The sequence below is a fragment of the Monodon monoceros genome, unplaced genomic scaffold, assembly GCF_005190385.1.
Source record: "Monodon monoceros isolate NGI ecotype Baffin Bay Population unplaced genomic scaffold, NGI_Narwhal_1 Super_Scaffold_5, whole genome shotgun sequence".
Classification (NCBI taxonomy): Eukaryota; Metazoa; Chordata; class Mammalia; order Artiodactyla; family Monodontidae; genus Monodon; species Monodon monoceros.
Window position 1 is genome coordinate 43,824,256 of NW_021703782.1, and position 24,839 is coordinate 43,849,094.

At 37.3% G+C, this 24,839-nt stretch overlaps 2 protein-coding genes across 2 annotated transcripts in view; one reads left to right on the top strand and one right to left on the bottom strand.

Moving 5' to 3' along the window:
• Positions 1–1,379, bottom strand: part of LOC114884442 (heterogeneous nuclear ribonucleoprotein U-like protein 2) — a 41,267-nt gene extending 39,888 nt beyond the window's left edge. Inside the window, 1 exon segment of the mRNA XM_029203450.1 lies at positions 1,178–1,379. Coding sequence (XP_029059283.1) covers positions 1,178–1,379 — 202 coding nt within the window.
• HACD4 (3-hydroxyacyl-CoA dehydratase 4) lies at positions 1,141–24,839 on the top strand. The gene is made up of 7 exons (XM_029201456.1): positions 1,141–1,415; positions 2,812–2,915; positions 5,193–5,320; positions 14,799–14,911; positions 19,099–19,205; positions 21,955–22,080; positions 22,987–24,839. The coding sequence occupies exons 1-7, from the start codon at positions 1,378–1,380 to the stop codon at positions 23,067–23,069; spliced, it is 699 nt and encodes a 232-aa protein (XP_029057289.1). The 5' UTR covers positions 1,141–1,377; the 3' UTR covers positions 23,070–24,839.

The following is a 24,839-nucleotide window of genomic DNA, read 5'->3' on the forward strand; positions in this document are numbered from 1 at the left end:
GGGCAGCCTCCCTGAGAGAACAGATTCTGGAGAGTGTTGGGAAGGAAAGTTAAATAGTAAGGTGTTATGGACCAGGAAGATGGTAAGAAATAAAGAAGCGTCTGATTATGAGAGTGGGCAGGGAGTTATGAGAAAAAGGAGAGAGAAAACTACGTCCAGACAGAAGCAGAAAGAATAAAATGTGTAATTCTAGGGTGGGAGAGATTTGAAGATGTTCCTGAACTGTGGTGAAAGCCAGTGGAAAGGACAGGATGGAGATGCAAGAAGAAGGTGTGGGTAATAACTGATGGAATGACTTTGAGAAGGGACTGGTGAATGCAGGAGAGGGATGAACTTCCGACCCAGGGCAGGGGGTGAGGGAAGGTGCAGAGAAATGGAGAGATGAGGTACCAGGTCAGAATGGACTCGGAGGAAGGTAACTATAGCTAGCCTAATGGAAAAACAAAAACAAAAAACCTTGAGGTTCTAATACTGCCATTTATCAGTCATGTGACCTGTGGCAAGCGCCTTAACATATTTTTTAAAGGTTCAACTCCCTTTAGCTAAAATGGGGATACTACCTTCCAACTCCCCAAATCGGGTATATGGTCTTGCTTACTTGCAAGTGCTTTCTTGGCTTTTTGTTTGTTTTGTTTTAAATTTATTTGGGGATATTTCCCTTAGAATGCAGAGAAGCTGGAAGATGGTCTGGATCTTATCAGCAAAGTAGCAAGTGGGTCACCAGAGCATGAAGGAGAGAGTGATGCCATAGGCCTGAGTGATCAGGAGGTTTCTGAGGGCTGGGCAAAGGATAGGGAGATGAACACAACGTGAATAAAAGGATTTGCAAGCATCAGTGAGGACCCAGGAGAAATGAGAGGGCAAGGATGTCTGATACTGAGGAATCAGGCCTCTTGGCTGAAAAAGTGTCAGGGAAGGCCTGCTCACAATCGTCCTAGCCTAACCGCTCTCACAGGTGAGGGTAATGAGAGGCGGCACCTGGGGCTCATGCATCCCAGCAGGCTTTGGGATGGCTTGACTGCGCGCTTCCGGGGTCAGGGGTTAGGGTCCGTTAATTTCTACGAGGCGGCAACGGAGTCTCAACACAAAGATTAGGAAGCCGGGTAAGGAGCGTGGTGCACCTTACTTGGGACTGGGGTGTGTTAGGGCCCCCGCCAGGTCGGCCCAGCCTCGGCACCTGCCGCGCCTCGGCGTGCCAGTGGTGGTGCAGCTGGCTCCCGCCGCCGCAGGAACTTCAGGAACTTTTTTTTTTTTTTTGGTAAATTGCTGCGTGAGGAGAGGCCCCGCCCTTCCGCGCCCGGCCGCCCGGCCTCCCCTCCGGCGCTCCTGGCGGGTGTTCCTTCACGGTCGGCGTGGAGGGCCTGGAGACGGCGGCCCATGGGGCCCGTGGAGCTGCCCGCCTGGCTGCAGCCCAGGTAGGACGCTCGGCAGAGCAGGGAGAGGAGGGGGTAGGGGAGGAGGGGCCGCCGGGGGTGAGGGTGGGGAACGGGGCGGTGGGTGGTGTCGATACTGATGAGCTGGGGGAGCACCGACCAGCGCCCGAGCAAACTTAGGCCCCACACTCCGTGGGGCTCTGGACAGGTATTAGCTAATTCAGTTGTCTCGACAACCCTAAGAGTAACTGTTATTTCCCCCATTTTATAGCTGAGGAAATGGAAGGACAGGCTGCGTGTCCACCCTTCCTTTTGTGCTCTCTCTTGCCGTCTTTTTCTTTCTTCCCCCTCCGCCGACCTGGAGCCCTTCCCTTGACTTTCTCTACTTGCTGCAGAAACACCAATCACACGTGTAGATTTCAGGGCCCAGTTCCAGAAAAACTGATCCAGTGGTACGAGGGTAGAGCCTGGGATGTGTAAGTTTAACCCACGCACCATGTGATTCTGCTGTAGGTTTGAGGGAGGAATTCCTCTTCCCCACTCATTTAGTAGTACTTGAGTCATCTGTAGGGGTGCCCAAGTAAAATCATCAAGCTACACTGTATCTGCTTCCCAACGTATTTGCCTTATTTCCCAGAGGTTTCACATCTCCAACTAGGAGAAAAATCTTGTCTACCCTGGGCAGGGCCACTCCCACCGCTTTTCCGAACCAGAGGCAACGCTTCAAACGGTGCTTTCTCTAACTCCCTCAAACGTGTATCTGTCAGTCTTCTCTTAGTCATCTCCCCAGCAACCCATTTTAAAAGCCAACTTGACTCCCCATATCTGGCCCAAGTGACTAAACTGCTTTCTCTGTGTGTCTGGTGAAGGAAGCTATCTATCTGCTCTTGCAAAATATAATAGGCAGTGGTGAGACACTGTCCCCAATCACATAATGCATTCAGAAGTCAGGTGTGTCCCATGATTGAATTATCCACCACCTGGGAATGCCACCATTGCTACTCCCCTCTTGTAACTATAAACTAGTTATCAAGTTCAAGTTCTGCACTTAGCAGGGACACGTATCGACCACATCAGCCCCTCTCCATCCATATTTTCTTTTCAAAAATATTCAAAGCCTACTTTGCAATGCTTACTTTTATTCCTTGGGGAGCAGCAAGGTTAGAGGTTTATCAAAGATGAAAGTGGATTTTGAAATAGAACCATATTTGTCTTTAAACAAACTCAGGATGGTTACTTTAACAGATAGTGTGTGCTTTCAAAATCTGATGGGGTTTAGAGGGGTAACCAAGTAAAAGACTCTGATATGGAATGGTTGTCTCTTGCTTGCTCAGATTGGCCAGTAAGTTAGTGAAAAGATGAGTATAATGCTGAAAGGGTGATTATAAAGGAAGTGTTTAATATGTTTAAATGAAGTATTTTCCTGTATTTATTGTAGGTATAGGAAGAATGCCTATCTTTTCATCTACTACTTAATCCAGTTCTGTGGCCACTCATGGATATTCACAAATATGACAGTCAGATTCTTTTCATTTGGAAAAGGTAAAAGCCCAAAACAGTTTTGGATTTTTAACTTTCAATCCTCGTTTTCACCTAGTCCTGGTTATAATAATTTTTTAACTTCTATGAACTGCACCTAATAGCCTTCACTTCTCTAAAGTGTAGTGACCATATTTTTCAGTAAGCATACTTTGTTCTTACTGCAAAAACCAAAACCTTTTTGGAGGAGGCGGGGAGGTAAGATGAGGGAAAGGTATGTGGCTTCCCCCTGAGTAGGCATTTGCCCTGAAAACATAGACATGGCATTGGGGTGGTGCCATTTCACTCTTCCTTTTTGGTTCTGCACCAAACCTTAGCAGATTTGGTGTGTGTTGTGGAAATCCATAAATTCCAGTAAAACATTTTTTGCAGAGAAATCAGGAATTAACCAATTCTTCTCCTGTTTTTTATTCCCCAGGTTTCAGATAACTGCAAACTACTAACAAATGAAAGACAAACTTTATATTCCCCAGGCTTCTATTTGATCCCTTTAAAGGGCAGTGTGTCCATAATAAAATGACACACTTTGTAGATGACTCATCACCTATATGGGAGTTAGCATTAATGGTTTAAGTCATAAGTTTCCTCCACTTTCCTAAAAAGTAAAGATTTTAAATGCATTTCAGTTTTCCAAGAAATGAATCACTGTCATTTAACATTCTGACTGTCAAAATAACATTCTTTTCACGTTCCATCCTCACACGGGTAAGTGTCATCACAGTTTACAACTGTTGCATGACTTGACAATTTGAGCAACTGCTGGTTTCAGCTAAAAACAAACATCTAGGACATATCTGGGAAAAGTCATGCTGTGCTCATCAATTCAGACTTCTGTATCCTCAGAAAATTAATCTACTTCTGTGGCACCATAAATGTTGCTTTTTCATTACTGCAAATCTACAGATAAATTCTTGCCTTTGTTAAGAACCTCCAAAGATACAGCCTGAGGCTTGAATTTCAACTATGAGTGTTGGGAGTCCTCAAGCAGAGGAAAACACAGGGCTTAGGAAAACTTCCCTTATATTTTTAGGAAAAAACATAACTTCTAGACCTTGGAAGTTAGCTGTGGCTTTGAGGGCATATTATAGGTCATTCACAACATGAGTAACAAGGCATGAACTCTTTCTTATGCTGCCTGGCCTTTCCAGTAGGAAAAGTGCCTTAGTCAGCAGTGTACTTATTTCTTAATTGTTATCCTGCTGTTATAATTATAAAAGCTACGTATTATTAAAGAAACACAACCCATTCATATGGAAGGCAGGCTGAAAAGAACTATGTGGGGTTCAGTACAGTTCCTGAATCAATGTATAAATTAAGTAGCTCAACAGCACTCAAGCACCTGGACTAGTAACGTCTGCTACTTTCTTCCTTCAAGGAGCCGTGTGACTGATAATTCTCTTAGAGCAAGTGCAGGGCCATGGATAAGAGCATGGACTGTCTATGCCTCAGGAATCATCTGTGAAATGGGGATGATAATAATGTCTATCTCATAGAGCTGCTGAGAAGAGACACCCTTTGTGGTTGATAAATTATTATCATGTGAATGATCACTAGGGAGTGAAAACAACAAAGACTTCCCTAGAAGATTCTTAACATGGCAGGATTTCAATTTAAAATTTAAACCAACACATTTATCCTATTTAGATGAACATTTGTTTGCCTCCCATTTCAGCTCTCTCCAAATGCAGTATTTGTTTTGGGCCCTCTGCAGTGGGCCCAAGTTCCAGTGTTTAAAACTCACAGAAATCCAGAAAGCACTAACTACATATGTATGAGCCATAAATGCTAGATACACATAAGATGTTATTTGATATCATGGCATCATTAATCTCATTTCCATAAAGCTTCTCTGAAATAGTATTTTCTCATCTCTGTCATTTTCTTGTCAATGGACAAGGTGTGGGCACCACAGCTTCTTTAATAAACTCACTTCCAGCCTGTTTTCACTGGTGTAGTCTAGAGTCTATCTGTTTACTTTTATGCTGGGATTGCTTTAGAATCTCATAAATGGGGAATAAATGCTTTAGCGTTGGCCATGGAGCCTTCTTTTTCAAGTTTTAAATCCTTTCTGGAAGAGGAGCAATTAAAATGTACAATGATATAAAGTGCTTTCTTTGGTTACATAGTCTTTGTAATTTAGTAATCTATTTAGGAAATTTCTCACATGTACTAAGAAAAAGGAAGTAAGGAGTCTCAGCTGTATTTCAAAGTGCTTTATAGATTTGGGTTGTGATCTATGTTTTACTTACCATGTCTGTCTTTTTAATTCACTGGACACAGATTCAATGGTTGACACTTTTTATGCAATTGGACTTGTCATGCGACTTTGCCAATCTATTTCCCTCTTGGAGTTGCTGCACATATATGTTGGCATTGAATCAGACCATCTTCTGCCTAGGTTTCTGCAGGTAGGTTTTAATAGCATTATTTGTATTATAGAATTTGTCGCATACTTAACTTTGTTCTATTTATAGCCTCTGTTGACTTTATGGCAGTGAAAAAGCCAACCTTTGCTAATTTGCAACCCACATCACTAACAAGGAGAATTACCTCATCCTAAAACACTGCACACTTAAAAAACAGAAATATAGATCAATGGAACAGGATAGAAAGCCCAGAGATAAACACATGCACATATGGTCACCTTATCTTTGATAAAGGAGGCAAGAATATACAGTGGAGAAAAGACAGCCTCTTCAATAAGTGGTCCTGGGAAAACTGGACAGCTACATGTAAAAGAATGAAATTAGAACACTCCCTAACACCATACACAAAGATAAACTCAAAATGGATTAAAGACATAAATGTAAGGCCAGACACTGTCAAACTCTTAGAGGAAAACATAGGCAGAACACTCTGTGACGTAGATCACAGCAAGATCCTTTTTGACCCACCTCTTAGAGAAATGGAAATAAAAATAAACACATGGGACCTAATGAAACTTAAAAGCTTTTGCACAGCAAAGGAAACCATAAACAAGATGAAAAGACAACCCTTAGAATGGGAGAAAATAGTTGCAAATGAAGCAACTGACAAAGGATTAATCTCCAAAATTTACAAGCAGCTCATGCAGCTCAATATTAAAATAACAAGCCAATCCAAAAATGGGTAGAAGACCTAAATAGACATTTCTCCAAAGGAGATATACAGATTGACAACAAACACATGAAAGAATGCTCAACATCATTAATCATTAGAGAAATGCAAATCAAAACTACAATAAGGTATCACCTCACACCAGTCAGAATGGCCATCATCAAAAAAATCTACAAACAAACAAATAAAAAAAATCTACAAACAATAAATGCTGGAAAGGATGTGGAGAAAAGGGAACCCTCTTGCACTGTTGGTGGGAGTGTAAATTGGTACAGCCACCATGGAGAACAGTATAGAGGTTCCTTAAAAAACTAAAAATAGAGCTACCGTATGACCCAGCAATCCCCCTACTGGGCATATACCCTGAGAATACCATAATTCAAAAAGAGTCATGTACCAAAATGTTCATTGCAGCTCTATTTACAATAGCCAGGACATGGAAGCAACCTAAGTGTCCATCAACAGATGAATGAATAAAGAAGATGTGGCACATATATACAATGGAATATTACTCAGCCACAAAAAGAAACAAAATTGAGTTGTTTGTAGTGAGGTGGATAGACCTAGAGTCTGTCGTACAGTGTGAAGTAAGTCAGAGAGAGAAAAACAAATACTGTATGCTAACACATATATATGGAATCTAAAAAAAAAAAAAGGTAATGAAGAACGTAGGGGCAAGATGGGAATAAAGACGTAGACTTTATGGACTTGAGGTTATGGGGAGGGGGAAGGGTAAGCTGGGACAAAGTGAGAGAGTGGCATGGACATATATGCACTACCAAACGTAAAATCGATAGCTAGTGGGAAGCAGCCGCATAGCACAGGGAGATCAGCTGGTGCTTTGTGACCACCTAGAGGGGTGGGATAGGGAGGGTGGGAGAGAGGGAGACACAAGAGGGAAGAGATATGGGGACATAAGTATATGTATAACTGATTTACTTTGTTATAAAGCAGAAACTAACACACCATTGTAAAGCAATTATACTCCAATAAAGATGTTAAAAAAGAAAAAAAAAATACAATACCTGGTTGCTATTGCTGTTATTTTAGGTATCATTTGTATCTAGCCCTAGATGACCATTGTTCCTTTTAAAGGCAGGTTGAAGGAAGGTGGGAAAGTCACTGGTAGATATTTAGTATACTAAATCATTGCTGAATTAAGGCAAGAAAAACAAAAAAGTGGTATTTTCCGTAAGGAGAGATAAAGGTTAAGTGACTATATGAGCATATGTTTAAAATTTACAGAAAAGGTATTTACATGAGTATAATATTAACTGTTTGCAAAATAAATTGGAAAGATGGATAACAAAATGTGACCAATTTGCATTGTAAAAATATTTGAAATATCAGAATCTGATTGTATTGCCAGCACCTAGCAAAGTGCTTATAACAGAAACATACACCTTAAATTTTGTTGATTGAAGGAGTGGCATAGATCCTTGTATTAAAATTTGCTTAAAATACCATGAAAGTTTAAAAGATGGAAATCGGAGTATAAACTTGAGCCTATCAAGAACTCAGCATTGCAAGTTCATGGGAGATTTTTGTTTATTCAGTAAAAGTAGAGAAATAGTATTCATTAGGATGAAGACATTTTCAGTGTTGACATATCAAATGTAAAATAAAAATTGGGGCAATATTTAGAGTACAAACTAGTAACAGAGTAGTCAGCTAGCCAAAACCTAGATGGAAATGCCTTAAATGTATTTCCTTACAAAATAAAAAGGGGTACACATATGTCCCAGAAGAAGCATATTATTTAGGAAAAGATTTATTGGTATTTATTATTTGTTAACTAAGATGCATATAGCATCGTCTAATGCTAATTTTAGAGAACAGAAGTAACAACCCAGGTTAAATGAAAGTTGTATTCTGTCATATGGAATTATTTTGCTTGGAGTATGATCAAATTTATCTGAATCTAAGTCATGTTTTCTTTTGGCATACTTTTTTGGATTTTGTACTTTATTAGGCTAAATTGGATAATATTAATTTTATGGTAAAACAGCAGTTTCAAAGTTAAGAGCAGTGTTATTTTAGTTATTTCCAAAGAAGGAAATGCAAGTGAGAAACAGGACAGTTAAATTTGTAAGAAAGAAGAGCATCTTGAATATGTCTAGAAAATATGCATATATTTTATGCTTTCCAAAAGTATGTAGACTTATCCAAAAATAGAAAGTATTATACAACTTAGAAACCTGATTTCTTGCAGTCCTAGAAATTCCAGAATATTTAAGTGTGATTTTAATCACTATTAATTGAAACTGTAGTGGCTTATGGAAGTATGATCACTGTAATCAGAATATATCCTGGTTTGGTAATTAAGAAATAATGGCAAGTATATACTGACACTTTTTATTTAAAGGTGAGGTGGCAAAGTCTACTGTTGATGGGGCTCAAATGATTTTTAAGTTTCTGTTGTCAGGAGCAATCAGGGGTCATCATAGTAGCGAAGACAGTAAACATTCTCATTCTGGGCTGATTATTGTTAATTTTTGTTGTGATGTTTGGCTTCCTCTTTTTATCTCTTTGAGATTTTACCTGTCCTCTGTTTCTTTTATTCATTTACTATCTTTTCTATGGTTTTCAGAATGGACATAGTATTGTAAAAAGCTTCAAGAACACAGTATCGGGTCCAAAGTTTCATTTTCTGCCCCCTTCTTTTATTAGAGTTCTGCAGATAATTAGAAGAATTCCCTCATTATGAGATGACTCTGAGGCCCCTAACTTTAAAATAACCAAACAAAAGTCTAAAGTTGTGTAATTATTCTTGGTTTTCCTGTTTCCCCACTTTTAAGTGAAGAAACTAGTTAAGAATGTGGCTAAGCTACTCATACAGTAATCATAGCTGATTGCATGTAGTATCTGGAAAAATGCATGGTATCTAGCTGCTTTCAAGTAGGTTGAAAAACATGTCCACTCATTTGTGGTGTTATTTTGACATTACCTTTGTGAGATTGCTAAGTCACAACGGAATTCTCTTTTTGGGAACTGGTCTTCCAAAATATCAAGATAAGTAATTCCCCAAAGCGGTAGGAACTCTTAGCTAGTTGAGCAATTAGAATCACATGTATGAAATGACGGTGGTGTGTGTTTAGGAGGGTATGTTTGCTGTGTTTTCTTCTGTACGTTTTTAAATGGTTTTTTTTTTTTTTGCGGTACGCGGGCCTCTCACTGTTGTGGCCTCTCCCGTTGCGGAGCACAGGCTCCAGACGCGCAGGCTCAGTGGCCATGGCTCACGGGCCCAGCCGCTCCGCGGCATGTGGGATGTGGGATCTTCGCGGACCGGGGCACGAACCCACGTCCCCTGCATCGGCAGGCGGACTCTCAACCACTGCGCCACCAGGGAAGCCCTTTAAATGTTTTATACACATCTTTATTTTGACAGGGAAGAGCCACTTGATTTTCTAATATTACAATTGGTAAAAGAAAGTGGGGGGAACCCATTGACAATAAGACTATAAGTTAACACAGAGATGTATAGTTTATGTATTTTTTAAAGGTACAACTTAGAGGAAAAGGGCAAAACGATAACATAAATAGTTGTTTATATACATCCATTTTTGGAAACAATTACATGCCAGTTAAAATTATATCAGGAAATAAAGTAAACTTTTGGTATTTTTAATTTTATACAATGGGAAAGTAAAAAAGGTCCAAAAGTAGAATATAACTATAATTAAAAGTGATAAGTGAAAACTCGGCATCTCTCCTCTCTAACGCCTTGCTCCCAAATGAGCTTGCGTATTTTATTAGCTTGATTTTTAAAAAAAAGTTGAATTGGGAAACTATTTTAGTATATTTAATCAAAACAACTTGCTTTTATGGAGCAGAAGTACTACCAACCCTGAAATATTGATTTTGAAGGGCTTTCTTCTGACTTCGCTTGTGCAGAAGCCCGAGAAAGAGGTTTTTATTGATATAGCTTTAGGATGTTTCAACTCAGGGAGAGGGGAAAATATCCACAAAACTAACCTTTGTATTATGACATTAGGCTGATGTGCCTTTAGGAAACCCTCAGAGTTATCCACTTTACTCCTTTACCTTTTGAGAAATGCAAAGACTTCATACATAACTGAATTATAACGGCTAAATTCTGCCTCCTTACCTTTGCATCCCAATAAACATCGCTGCACATGTCTTCATTTTACACAATTTTTTAAATCTATAAATCAAAACACTGGGAGTTATTACCCCCAAATTATCGTGCCTACAGACTTCCATTTGTGAGCCCAAATTGCCAGAACAATTTTTGTTTTTACTGATATCACATCCTATTTCTGATAAGGACAAGCAGGGGTCTGCTTGTCAAAAATCATTCCAAAGATTTCACAGTTCCAGATTCATAACAATTATGAAGGATATACTCAAGGAGAGTGTCTTAAAATAAACCCTTTTAGGAAAACAGCAAAGTTTCACCCTAATTTCTTTTAATCCGTGACACAGGTGCTTCTTTGCATTGCTAGATTTAATTATTTTTTTTCCATAAAGTCGTATAGATTTTCTCTCCAGTTTTGAGTTGGGAACAGGTTTCTATTGTTAGAGATAAAACTACTGCGGATAGTGTTGTGCTATGAGATTCCCAAAACTTTGATGCTTCCTGAGAATGATTCACTCTGTACATAATGAATTATTACGTACAATTCACTCTGTACGTAAGATTTTCGATTTTTCTGGTATTTTTCGCATTTGATCAGTGGAGTTCTTTAGTGTGATAGTTATAAATCTATATTCACAGTATAATTTTAAAGATGCTGAGATTAACTTTTTTATTCACTGATAGTCTTATTATATAGAAAAATGTATTTTCCTGTAAATATACTAATCACTACATTAAATTATGCTTATTTTTATCTCCAGTATAATTACTTAACACAAAAGTTAAATAACTTATCCACGTTCACATAAATTGTAAATGGTGGAGCAAAAATATGGATTTGGGCTAGTTTTCCTGAATGCTCAACTATTATGCTACATTTGTTTACAGTGTCTATCTCACAAACTAGGACATAAATACCATGAGGGTTGGGACTTGGTCTTGTTCATGGTGTTATACCCCTCGGGATTCAGAATAGTGCACTCAATAAATATCTATCGATTGATGAATAAGTAAAAATATATAAATAGTATTTAGATGCTTTTGTCTTACAGAAGAATGTGGTGATTTGAACATTTAAGGGTATGTTTCTGAACTTCTCAACAAAAGTTTACAGGATTTAAAATAGTTTGGGATATCCTTTTAGTAATATAATAGTCTTTGAGGCTAAAACTAATTTATTTTTAAGATTGTAGAAATTCTCTCTATAGTTGAAGTATGATTTTTTACTCCTTCAGTAGTTTATAACTAATTTGCTAGATGCCATTTATAAAGTAACAGTTTTAGTCTTTGCTTAATCTGGAGTTCAGGATTCCCAAATAGAACATAAAAATGAAAAATATTTTTATTTTGTAGTTACCAAATTTTTGAGTTAACCACATTAACACTATGTTTAATTTGGCCTAAGTTACGGTGTTTTTACTGTGCTTTTATTCTGCCTGTTTGAGTTGCACTAAACATTACAAGACCATTCATTAGTAATTGTCATGTTCTCATAGGATTTGTTTAAAATGACAAAGTGCTAAGTTTTCCCAAGTGTAAAGCTCTAAATAACTGGTCAAACTATTATATGTAAAGAAAAGTAATAAATTTTAAAAGTCTATTCTTGAAAATTATTTTGGTGTTGATTTAGAAAATCAAGTAAGTTCTTGTTTTAAGGTTTAACTTTTCAGGAGAGCCTTTTTTTTTTTTTTTAGAATAGACTATAACATAGACATTATGCGAGGGTGTAGCCTATAAAATAACAAAGGCGAAAATGTCTTAGTGTTTCAGAACAAGGAATTTAGAATGACATTGTCTAGACTTTGATTCCATATCTATAGGCAAGTCACTTTCACTTTGTAAAATGCAGTGTCCTTTGTAAAAGGCAGATAATAACAATAGCACTTCTTAGGGTCGTTATGGAGACTAAATGAGATGGCGTGTGTTTGGAACGTGGCACAAAGTAACTAATAAATATTGGCTTTTTACCAATTTAAGAATATTGCCCCCTAAATTCTCCCATTGTATTACCATTGAATGGTCAAGTTAGATTTAAATAACCATCAGATAATTTATTAATTAGACTGACATCGTATGGGAGGAGGACCTTTACATACCTTCCTGTATGTATGTGGTTGTGTTTTGGGGGGCATGCTGATTGCTCATTTCTCTGCAGTCAGGTTACCATCACTAACATGCCACAGTCCCTCACGTGATGATTTTAAACAGAGTGAGTTTCTTCGTGCAGCTCCAGTCTCTCTCTTTTAGGAGAGTTTTCCCTCCCTACTCATTAGTTGAGGGGCAGCCTGAAACCAGGGATTGCCTGCAACTCTGGAAACCAGGAGACTTGGGATATATATGTTTCCAGGTCTGCCACTAGTATGGGCAAGTCACTTAATTTCTCTGGTTCCCAGTTTCCTTATTTGTAAAAAGGTGGGGTTGGGCAAGTATCTAGCAGGGCCCTTAGAGAGCCATCTTATCAAAAGGTAGCTTATGTTCTCTCTTTCAGTAGTCAGCCATGTAATTAGAAATATGTGTATATGCATTCATGTGTGTATCTCCTGAGATTTTTGTCAAAAATTAGATAATTTTCCTAATTAGCAGGCACCGATCAAATGTAGGATTAGGCAGTGCCTAAATACTTGTTTGTTGCTAAGATCTTGTATCCGAAGGCTGCCGGGTGTCATAGCAGCAAGCTTGGATCATTCGGTAATTATCATTGCAGTTAAGTCTAATTCGTTATATAAATATGGTTAAATCAAGAAACTAGGGCATTGTAAAGAAAGACTGACAAAAGAAAAACAGCCATGTAGGTAGCTTCCATTGATTGACTAAGGTTTGAATCATATCTAATTTCCTTAGCCAAGCAAGGGCCCTCTTGACTCACCAATGTGGTTATAAACATGCTGATACAGCTTCTACATGTGGATTTCTGATCATGTGGCCCAATGTTGGCAAATCCTGGATTTCTCTGCACTAGGTGATTTTCCAGGACTAACAACCTATGATTCTAAGTCATAGATTATCCCAGTCTTTAGTCCTTGATCCGCTTTAAATATAGACAGCTATTGAAAAATACAAAGCAGCCCTCATCTTTCCTTTATCACTAATATGCTCCCTCAATCTCATGGATATTTTCCTTCGACCATTGTGAGGAAAGTAAAATGTTCTATTAAAAACAAACAAAAAACGCAGAGTGTACAAAGTATATTAATATGGCATAAGAAGGCACATTATATTTAGATTGGAAAGAGGAATGTATATTTTGAGGTCAGTAACGAGCTGAGCCATAAATGTGTGCATTCTTAATGATTTATAGATGCTTACTGACTTGGAAAAATATGAATTTGTTGAATTCTTTTCATTTTCCACTAGCTTATGTGGGTTAGGATTATATTATTTCGCATCCCCTTTCTCCCTTTCTCCCACCTCCCACCCACCCCCACCAAAAAAACCTAAAAACAAAGCAAACCCCCAAAACTACAGGGGCTTCCCTGTTGGATGAAATGGAAATTTCTCAGCCTGTCATTCAAAACTCTTCACATCCCAGCCCCCAACACATTTTCAATTTTATCTCCTAGGATTCCCTTCTGTGCACCTCCTCTCTAGCCCCCAGGGGTTCTCCTTACTCCCCAGCACACCGTGTGTTTTCACACCTCTGCCTCTTTGCTCAGGCTGCTCCCTTGGCCTAGGATGCCCATTCTCCTATCCAGTCTACCTGACAAACCCCTGTCCATTCCTCAAGATCCAACTGAAATGTTGCCTGCCTCCATAAATCTTTTCCGCATCTTTTTCTCAGACAGGTATCTCCCTCCCCTGTGCTCCCATATATAGCCCTTTAAATGACAGCATTATTCACACTGTGTTACAGTTACTGCCCCACATTCTCCTGCCATTGCTACCCTGTGTAGCAAGGACCATGCTTTCATTATATATGTAGTCTTAGCATCTGATACATAGTGGACACTCAATAAAAGCTTGTCAAAGTGAGTAAAAACCATGTGTGCATGTATCACAAGAAGGGACATGCCCTGATTCCGATGAAATATGTTATCTTTTTATTCATTACATATAATTTGGAGAATGCAGAAAAACAAAAAGGAGGAAATGAAATTCATCTGTAACCCTGCTCCCTCAGAGATCATGTTAACTGTGTAGTATATATATTTATAGTTAAAGCATACTTTTTTTTTTTTTGTACGCGGGCCTCTCACTGTTGTGGCCTCTCCCGTTGCGGAGCACAGGCTCTGGACGCGCAGGCTCAGCGGCCATGGTTCACGGGCCTAGCCGCTCCGCGGCATGTGGGATCTTCCCGGACTGGGGCATGAACCCGTGTCCCCTGCATCGGCATGCGGACTCTCAACCACTGTGCCACCAGGGAAGCCCCTAAAGCATACTATTTTTTTTTTCTTTTTTTGGCGGTACACGGGCCTCTCACTGTTGTGGCGTCTCCCGTTGCGGAGCACAGGCTCCGGACGCGCAGGCTCAGCGGCCACGGCTCACGAGCCTAACCGCTCCGCGGCATGTGGGACCTTCCCGGACCGGGGCACGAACCTGTGTCCCTTGCATCAGCAGGTGGACGCTCAACCACTGCGCCACCAGGGAAGCCCTTAAAGCATACTTTTAAGAGGAACTCTGGTTTTTAAAATTAGAAAATTACCTACCCGCTTAACAGATGATCCTAATTCTTGACTTTTCTCTTTCTTTGTTAGCTCACTGAGAGAATAATCATCCTCTTTGTGGTGATCACCAGTCAAGAGGAAGTCCAAGAGAAATATGTGGTGTGTGTTTTATTCATCTTTTGGAATGTATTGGATATGGTTAGGTAAGGAGGCAAAATAATCTCTTAAAGCCAAATTGCTTTCTACAGTGAAGCCAGTAATAGCTGCTTACATTTGGTTACTCTGAATGAGAGAGAAATACATAACCCCTTTTCATATTATTTTATCTTGATATGGAAATGTATTTTTAGTGCTTTCCATAATGGGCATATCAAAGATAATGGAAACCTACCATGGTATCAAGAGCAAATCATTGCATCAGGTTCCCAGCAGAAGACTTGGCATACACCAATTTGGAATAAACCTCGCAGCTGTTGCTAATGAAAGGCGTTCTTTGCAATTGCTCTGGTATGTGTTACTTTAATAAGCAAAGCAAGACTTTTATTCTATCATAGTCACAATTTAAAAAGTTGGTTTCTTGGAATTCAAGAATATTATAAATATAGGGCCTTATCTCTCTGGGGAAAAAACACACCTTCACAAACATTTGTATACAATTCCAGCGGGTTCAAATAACTGAAGTTCTTTCATGGACTCACTGGGAATCCTTGGACCTCAGGTTAAGAACCCTTGCTCCAGATGGTGTTATGTTTCCTTCTAATTCTAAAACTTTGTGCGTTATCTCTACCAGCAATGGTGTAAAATTGCTGAGCCCTTTGCTCAGTGGCTCACTTTGGAGAGGCTTCTAACTGCTACTTCAAGCTCTCACAAATGAGAACCATCCCTCCTGCTTGAAAGATCTGGATGTGGATGGGTAACAAAAGAACCTAGCATTTTAGCTGAGGTTATATAAATTCTTTATTATATTGTCAATAACTTGGCTGAGTTAAGATATTCTAAGTAGAATGAATGTAATGAAATATTTTGTTGAATTAAAGTGACTGTAATTCTTTGTTATATATAACTTAGTTATTTCTCACTTTTAACTGAAAGATTTGTGGACTTGGGGCAAACTTCAGGGAGTTTTGTAGCCCATGACTTTTTGTTTATGAGACATGGAGCCTCATTTGGGACTGTGGCCTTCTGATGTTTCATTCTCTGGTATGCCCAACTCTTTCAGTGTCGATTCAGTCTCAGATAAGCTCAGTAGACCCATTAGAGAACAAAGTGGTTTTGGCATTGAGAGTGGTATCGTGATGTGATGGAAAGAATTTTGGACATAGAAGTGGAAGATCTCAGTATGAACCTCACCTCCACTGCTATGTGATCTTGGGCAAATCACACAACCTTAAAAATAACAGCAATGTGATAATTCATGGACCTTGATATTTACCCTTTTAAAGTATAAAATTTGTCGATTTTAGTGTATTCAAAGACATGTGTAAAGACATCACCACTATCTAATTTGAGAACATTTTCATCACCCCCAAAAGAAGCCCCAAATCCATTAGCAGTCGCACCCAATTCCCTTTTCCTTCCAGTCCTGGCAACCACTACCATACTGTCTGTATGGATTTGCCTGTTCTGGACATTTCATATAAATGGAATCATATAATATGCGCCTTTTGTGACTGGGTTCTTTCACTTAGCATAACGTTTTCAAGGTTCATCCATGTTTTAACAGGTATCAGTATTTTCTTTTTATGGCTGAATAATATTCCATTATATTGATATACCAATTTTTATTCATTTATCAGTTGATGGACATTTGGGTTGTTTCTACTTTTTGGTCAGGAATGCTGCTGTGAACATCCATGTACAAGCTTTTGTGTGCACATATGTTTTCATTTCTCTTAACTTAGGAGTGAAATTCCTAAGTACTGAACCTTTTTAAAACTCATTTTTTTTCTCTGTAAAATGGGGGCAGAATTATCTTCCCAATTTACCATAGAATGACTTTTTGAAAAGCAACTTCCTCAACCTGATAAAAGCATCTGTGAAAACTCCACAGTAACATAATGGTTAATGATGAAAGACTGATCTTTCTTCCAAAGATAGGAATAAGACAACAATGTCTACTCTTGCCTCTTCTATTCAACATTGTACTGGAAGTTCTAGGCATGGCAGTTAGGCAAGAAAATGATGTAAAAGCATCCACATTGGAAAGGAAGGAGTAAAATTATCTCTACTGGCAGATGACATCTTGTATATAAAAAATCATGAGGAATTCACTGAAAAGTATTAGAATAAGCTAGTTCAGCAAAGTTGTAGAATACAAAATTAATATACAGTTGACCCTTGAACAACATAAGGGTTGGGGTGCTGACCCTCCGCGGAGTTGAAAATCCACATATAACTTATAGTTGGCCCCTTGTATACAGGGTTCCTCTGTATCTTAGGTTCTGCATCTGGATTCAGCCAACCCCAGATAGTGTAGTACTGTAGTATTTACTATTGAAAAAAATCTGCATATAAGTGGACCCACTTAGTTCAAACCTGTGTTGTTCAAGGGTCAGCTGTACAAAAATTAATTGTATTCTACACATTTGCAATGGCCTATCCTAAAATAAAATTAAGAAAACAAAACATCAAAAAATAAAGTACTTAGACATAAATTTAACAAAAGATGGGCAGAACTTGTACACTAAAAACTATAAAATACTGTGCAGAGAAATTAAAGAAAATCTAAATAAGTGGAAAGATATTCTGTGTTTATGGGTTGAAGACAATGTTTTTAAGATGGAACACTCCTCAAGTTGATCTACAGATTCAATGCAATCCCTATCAGAATCCCAGCTGGCTTCTTTGCAGGAGTTGAGAAGCCGATCCTAAAACTCATATGGAGACCCAAGGAACCCAGAGTAGCCAAAACAATCTCAAAAAAGAACATAGTTGGAAGATTCACACTTCCCAATTTCAGAACTTACTACAAAGCAACCAAAGTTGCACACATCAAGAGTGTGATAACGGACATAAGGATGTATTGTGGAATAGAATTGATGGTCCAGAGATGAACTCTCAAATTTATGGTCAATTGATTTTCGACAGGATGCCAAGGTCGTTCAATGGGGAAAAATAGTCTTTTGGTCAAATGGTGCTGGGACAGCTGGATATCCACATGCAAAGGAATGAATTTGGTCCTTTACTTTGCACCATACAAAAATTAACTCAATGGTTCGAAAATCTAAATGGAAGAGATAGAACTATAAAACTCTTAGAAGAAAACATAGGGGTAAATGTTTTTGATCTTGGGTTTGACAATGGATTTTTAGATTTAATACCAAAAACACAAGCAACAACAAAACGAGATACATTGGACTTCATCAGAAGTGATTTTTAAACATATGAAAAGATTTTTACCTACTCTTGTAATAGAAAAAAATCAAAGCAGTGAGATACCATTTTTCCCTTATATTGGTAAAGAACAAAAAGTTTGATAACATGCTATGTTTGGTGAGTGCTTGCACTGCTGATGTATATTATATATAGTATATATACACATAGGTAAGTATATGCAAAAATATTTTGGAAAGAATATATGAGAAATTGGCATTGGTCATTGCCTCTGAGGAGTGGAATTAGGGTCCTGGAATGAGAGAAAGATTTACTTTTCTGCATTCATGTTTTCAAGGTTTTGAATTTTGTTTTGCCATATGTATGCATTGCCTATTCCAGTAGTTCTAAGTATGGTCCCTGGACCAGTGGCATCAGCGTCACCTGGAACTTGTTTGTAATACAGATTCTCAGGTCCACTGAATCAGACACTCTGGAGATAGGGCCTAACAATTTGTGCTTTAGCAAGCCCTCTGAGTGATGCTGATGTATGCTTAAGCTTGAGAAATGAAAAGATTTTGACTACTTCATCTATTACATCATAAAGGCAGGTTTAAAACCAACTCCTATACCCAAAACAAGCTCCTAAGGCCAGTTCTTTAATTATTCACACAAGATGGCACATATTTTTTTTATTTTTAAAATTCATTACCTAGATATTTACAAGTCTGTCTGTCTTAAAAACTTAGCCTGTGCATAAAATGGGCTTGGCTTCTGAGTGAAATTGAAGTCACTATTTGAGGAAACTTGTAACTGTAATTTGCTGGGGGATAAGATTTACATTTTTCTCTCTTCCCTCTATAATTATCCGTGATCCACCCCATAAGACAAGCCAGACTGACACGGTTCCTCTCTCTTCATTATTTACCTCTTCTCCTGCTTACATTACAGGAAATAAAGTAAGAAATTTGCGTACTCTCCAGTTTTATCTGTGTATTCAATTACACAGTAAGGTATTCTCCTATTTCCCAGACATCAGCAGCAAATGATGTTTATGAGCAAACTTGTCTCCTTTCAGGTACACTTACAGCATGTTATCAGTCATTGGAATATCCTATGCTGTCTTGACATGGCTCAGTCAAACACTATGGATGCCAATTTATCCTTTGTGTGTTCTCGCTGAAGGTAAGAAAAGAGTGACTTTTCTGTATTGCTTACTGGCAAAAGCAATCCTATTATGATGATTCACAAAACTTTTTGATGATTAAGTTACCATTTTTGCTACTGTTCAGCTGACTAGGTGTTATCTTTCCTGGCATGCTTCCCTTGATGCAAAGAAGCAAAACATTAAAATGTCAAGTTAAGGGGAAAACAGCTCTGCACAGTAGACAAAATATTGGATGAGGAATGAGGACATCTGAGGGCCTTTAACTTCATTAACTTGCTGAGTTTGGGTAAATCATTTAACCTCTCTAAGTCTGTTTACTCATCCAAAGGGGATTTAACATTTAGTGACTCAGTGATTATTTGTAATGCATAGAAATTCAGTTCCCCCTTGGCTGGACTAGCCTTCCCACTTACCGTCTACCATGCTGCCTACTCTCTGCCAGTGACAGTTAACTCTACCTTTAGACGAGTCATTGGTTTCTCAGGGAAGCGTTTCTCAATTTCCTCATCAACATTAATTCCCCCAATGAATCTCTTTTGTAAGACCTATCTTAGTTGTAATTAGACATTTGTGTGATTCTTTGATTAATGTCTATTTCCTTGTCTAGCCTCTAAGCTCCATGGGGATCTGGGGTCGTCTTTGTCTTTCTTCCTTTGTCTTATGCACCCAATATACATGCTCAATAAACAATGAATTATTAAATACAATGTGAAGTAGGCTAATTACTTAGCCTAAATGTAAACCTAAAGCTTAAAATCAAATAATTAAAAGCATCAATTTGCAAAGAGCTTGAGGATATTTGGGGAATATATGCTTCCCTCTGTAATGGATTTAGCAGACTGGTAGGGAACTCTGAAACAGACATGATAAAAGTTTTTGAAAACCGAAGGCATAAAGAAATTAAGAGAGCACATGTTAAGTAACTAAGGGAAAACATACAGAAATATTTAACATAAAATGATGGTGATGTTGGCAATAATTATAAAGTATATATGATATAACCACACGTTGTCTATCTACCAGTGAGCAGAGAAAAGGAGCTTATATTATAGTAAATCACGTTAGACATAATTTAAAAATCTGTTTTGTTTCCAAATAGACTATGCCAAAAGAATCTAGGGAATAATCTTCTTGAAAACCATAAAAAATGGATTGGCCATTTATTTGAGAACAAAATCCATCACTCATTGAAACATTTATTTATTAAGTACATTCATTTGTTAGATAATATGAAAAATACTATAAAGAATATATAAAGGAATAAAGTAGAAATATGACTAATATTTTCCTAAAAATAGGGATGAATAAATATATAGGAAACTTTTCTTTTTATTCCATAATTGTAAGCATTCTCCTTTCTTAGGAAAGCCATGTTTATATATAGTTGCCATAAAATGCATATTCTTTTATTAAAATTAGTTTCATAAACTTCTTCTTGCAATTAAAAAACAAAGTCTATCCAGAAAAATTTTGAAAGCACATATAACAAAATATCAATAATGATTAATTCTGGGTGGTAGAGCGTAGTAATTTTATCTTTATATATTTCTATATATTTCAAATGTCCCAAAGTATAAAAACATGTAGTTAAGAAAACCTGCTTGACTTTTGATAATTCTAATATCTTTTAATAACTATAGTTTCCCATCTGATAATATAAGACAAAAACCAAGTTCATATTCATAATCAAATCAACTATACTAATAAAATGCCAGAGACTTAGGTGCTGCCCATGGAAATCTTAGATGGCATGCTTTAGTGTCAGTTGCAGACTCTGTGCTGATTCCACTGTCTGGTTCTAACAGCTGTGGGTGCCTGAGTTTTCCTCTGTCTTTTTAAAAAAAAGAAATTAAAAAATAATAATTTTAGACTCACAATAAGTTGCAAAAACAGTGCATTGTTTCCATGTACCTTCGCTCAGCTTACCCTGATGAGAACATCTTATATAACCATAGTACATTATCATTTTATTCCATGAAATGTTATACAAAGTCTATACATGGGACACAATTTCATAGAATGTCCATCTCTTTTTATTTGACATGAGCCTCCTCCCTCAAAATAATTTAGGCCAGCATTTCTCACATGATTCCTCAGAATTTTTATTAAGTACTGCTGGGATGGGGAGGAAGAAAGAGCTATTCCAAGACCAGTTAAGCTGAGGAAATGGGTGAAACCAGTTTCTTTATTGCAGAACTTGATAGAATCTCTGCTATACCAATGCGTGTTATGAAACTCCAAGAGGAGAATATATGAAGCATTTTCCATATTCATTCGTCTCTAACCCCTACTTGTGGCTAAGAGGACAGGTATTTTGAGATAAAATTTTTGGTACGAACTACTATGTATAAAATAAATAAGCTGCAAGGATATATTATACAGCACAGGGAATATAGCCGATATTTTATATTAACTATAAATGGAGTATAGCCTTTAAAAATTGTGAATCACTCTGTTATACACTGGAAGCTTATATTGTACATCAACTATACCTCAGTAAAAAAAGAAACACTGTAAACTATTTTTGTGTAGGCATAATAAAGTAAAAAATGGACAAAATTCAACAAATCACACTGCTGTAATGGCCTTGCCAATCTGATCAGCGGATTTCTATATCAAATTATAGCTTTGGCAAAAGGATTCAGCAATTATCACAAAATGGTCATTATCAAATTCAGAATATCCTTCAACTATGCATACATATATACACATCTCTGTAGCAAGTTAAGGAGGGAAACCTTCATGATTCCTTTTTTCTTTAAACAGCATTTGCCATCTATCAGTCACTGCCTTATTTTGAATCATTTGGCACTTACTCCACAAAGCTGCCCTTTGACTTATCCATCTATTTCCCATATGTGCTGAAAATGTATCTCATGATGCTCTTTATAGGTAAGTGGCTTTTCTGTTTTGTTTTGTTTTTGCATTCTTTCTGTGCTTTTTGGTTTGTGCTGCCATCTACCTTAGTAGAAAGGTCTGTAAACATGGGAGAGATGGAAAAAGAAGGCTGACATGACGAACTAGACCTTGTTAGTAAAATATTTAGAAGTTATAATGCTTTTTGCAGGTCATCATGAGATCAAATATATCACTGTTTGCAGTGTATGAACAAAAACAGTTTTACTAGCAGAAAATGTAACTGCTTTGTGTATGAAATATAAAAGTTTTCACGACAAACACAAGCATCTACAAAGAAAATCTAGATGTCAAACTAAGTGAACTTGGCTATTTCTGGATTTCCCATTTATATCTGTTTTGTTTCCTGTTTGTTTGCCCTTATGTGCTAGCATTTCCTAGCAGGCAGGTGGGAGTAGGTGCTAAAGGCTCAAGAAAAATATATAGGACAAAAACTTACAGTTGAGAAAATCTAATCAATTAATTAATTTGTCCAGAAAATTGGGAAACAGACTTCTGTTGTTAAATTTTAGTTTCTCCAGCTCTAACCTTCACAAGTCCTTCACAAGTCCTTAAGGTAATTATTACCTCTAGAAGATAACAACTATCAGGTATGTAAGAACAACACATAAAAGAGAAGACAAATGTAAAATTTTAGGGGAAATGGAGAGAGCTAAAGAAAAGTTCCTTCCTTGCAATAAACAGAACAGTAAGGTGGAGGAGTTTGCTTTACTTCTCCTTCTGCAGAAAATCTGGACACTCTTTAAGTATTCCTTCTTTGAGTTTCCTTTGCAAGTGCCTTCTCCCTGGACTCCAGGCAGCACTCTGTATTTCAAAACCATGGTTCTTTCCACAGAGATGGTTAATCAGTCTTAATTTTTGCCATTTCTTTCTCCACATCAGGTATGTATTTTACCTATAGTCATCTTTACTCAGAAAGAAGAGACATCCTCAGAGTCTTTCTCATTAAAAAGAAGAAAATGTGAAGCATGGCACTCTGATGTGACATAAGAAAGGAGAGGCTGTGGATTCAGCTGCAGTAAACACAACACAGGTGGAAGAATACCTAGTATTTCATAAAAATCCATGACATGCAATAATTGCTCTTCTCCCCAAAACTCTTGACATATACAGCAGTCTGTGTTTCTCACATGTTGTTCTTAGTATGAATACTCTTCATGACCTGTTTCACCAAAGCTGTGAATTTTACACAAGTTAAGTTTATATTGTGTGAAGCCTGATTATTTTCCTGTAAGGTTAATGAGAAATAGGATTTTAACTGGAGTAGATTCTGTTAAGCTAAGAAACCAAAGTTGTTAACCTAAATTACATCTATTTACATATATTTCTTTTCACTTCTGAGTTCCCAAGTAGCAGCTGATCTGTGGGAGGGGAGTGATGTGTAATATGTTCTGTATTTTTCTAGAATAACCTATTTTATAGACAGATGTCCCTCTCCCCAGACCCACCTTAAACATTAGACACACTTAGAAATTTAAACATTTTTCCAAACCCTGAAAGAGTATTTGTTAATACTACACAAGTTATTTGGACTTTGATGGTTTAAAAGAGAGCCCTGAGGAAAACAGAATAGACCTTCGTTTTCACAAATAATGCCCCATATTCCTTTTTAAAAAAATCTAATCAAGCCATATACATACCTTAAAGGAGATAAAAGGTACAAAAATATAGTAAATAATTTAAATAAGGCAAGAAAATTGAGAACCAGTGATGCTTCAGATTATTACTGAATTATTATTGCTAATTGCTATAAATCATATATAAGTCATCACTTCTACTTTTGAAAAATGCTCCTTCCTCTGGAGTTCTAAAATATATGTGAATAATTGACTAATAGAATAATTTCTGTACCTTCAGTATATCATTCACTTTTCTTGAGAGAATTATAGAATCTCATTATCCAGTAAGTATATAAAAAGGGTACTAAATATTTTGTGACAATAAGAACCAGGTAATGGAAATGTAATTATAAAAGATGGGTAATCTTATTTCCACTAAATAAAACATATGAAAAGAAACAATTGAGTATTAATAAAGATAGTTGATATCTTTATAAAGTTAATATATTTGGAACTTTAAAATAAGTATTAAAATTATCCTTTTAAGAAGCTGTACATTTTATTTTGCTTTTGTTTTTATTGAAGTATAGTTGACTTACAATATTATGTTAGTTCAAGTGTACAGCATAGTGATTCAGTATTTTTGAAGATTATACGCCATTATAGGTTGTTATAAGATAATGGGTATAATTCCCTGTGCTATAGAGTATATCCTTGTTGCTTAACTATTTTATATATAGTAGTTTGTATCTGTTAATCCCATACCCTTAATTTGTCCCTTCTTCCATGCCTCTCCTCTCTGGTAACCACAAGTTTGTTTCCTATGCCTGTGAGTCTATTTCTGTTTTGCATATATATTCATTTGTATCATTTGTTAGATTCCACATATAAGTGATATCATAGTGTTTGTCTTTCTCTGTCTGACTTACTTCAGTAAGTGTAATATTCTCCAGGTCCATACACGTTGCTGTAAGTGGTAGAATTTCATTCTTTTATGGTTAAGTAATAGTCCATTTTATATGTATAGTGCATCTTCTTAATCATCTGTTGGTGGGCATTTGGGTTGCTTCCATGCCTTGGCTATTGTAAATAGTGCTGCCTGCTATGAACATTGGGGTGCATGTATCTTTTCGATTTAGTGTTTTCGTTTTTTCTGGATGTATACACAAGAGTGGA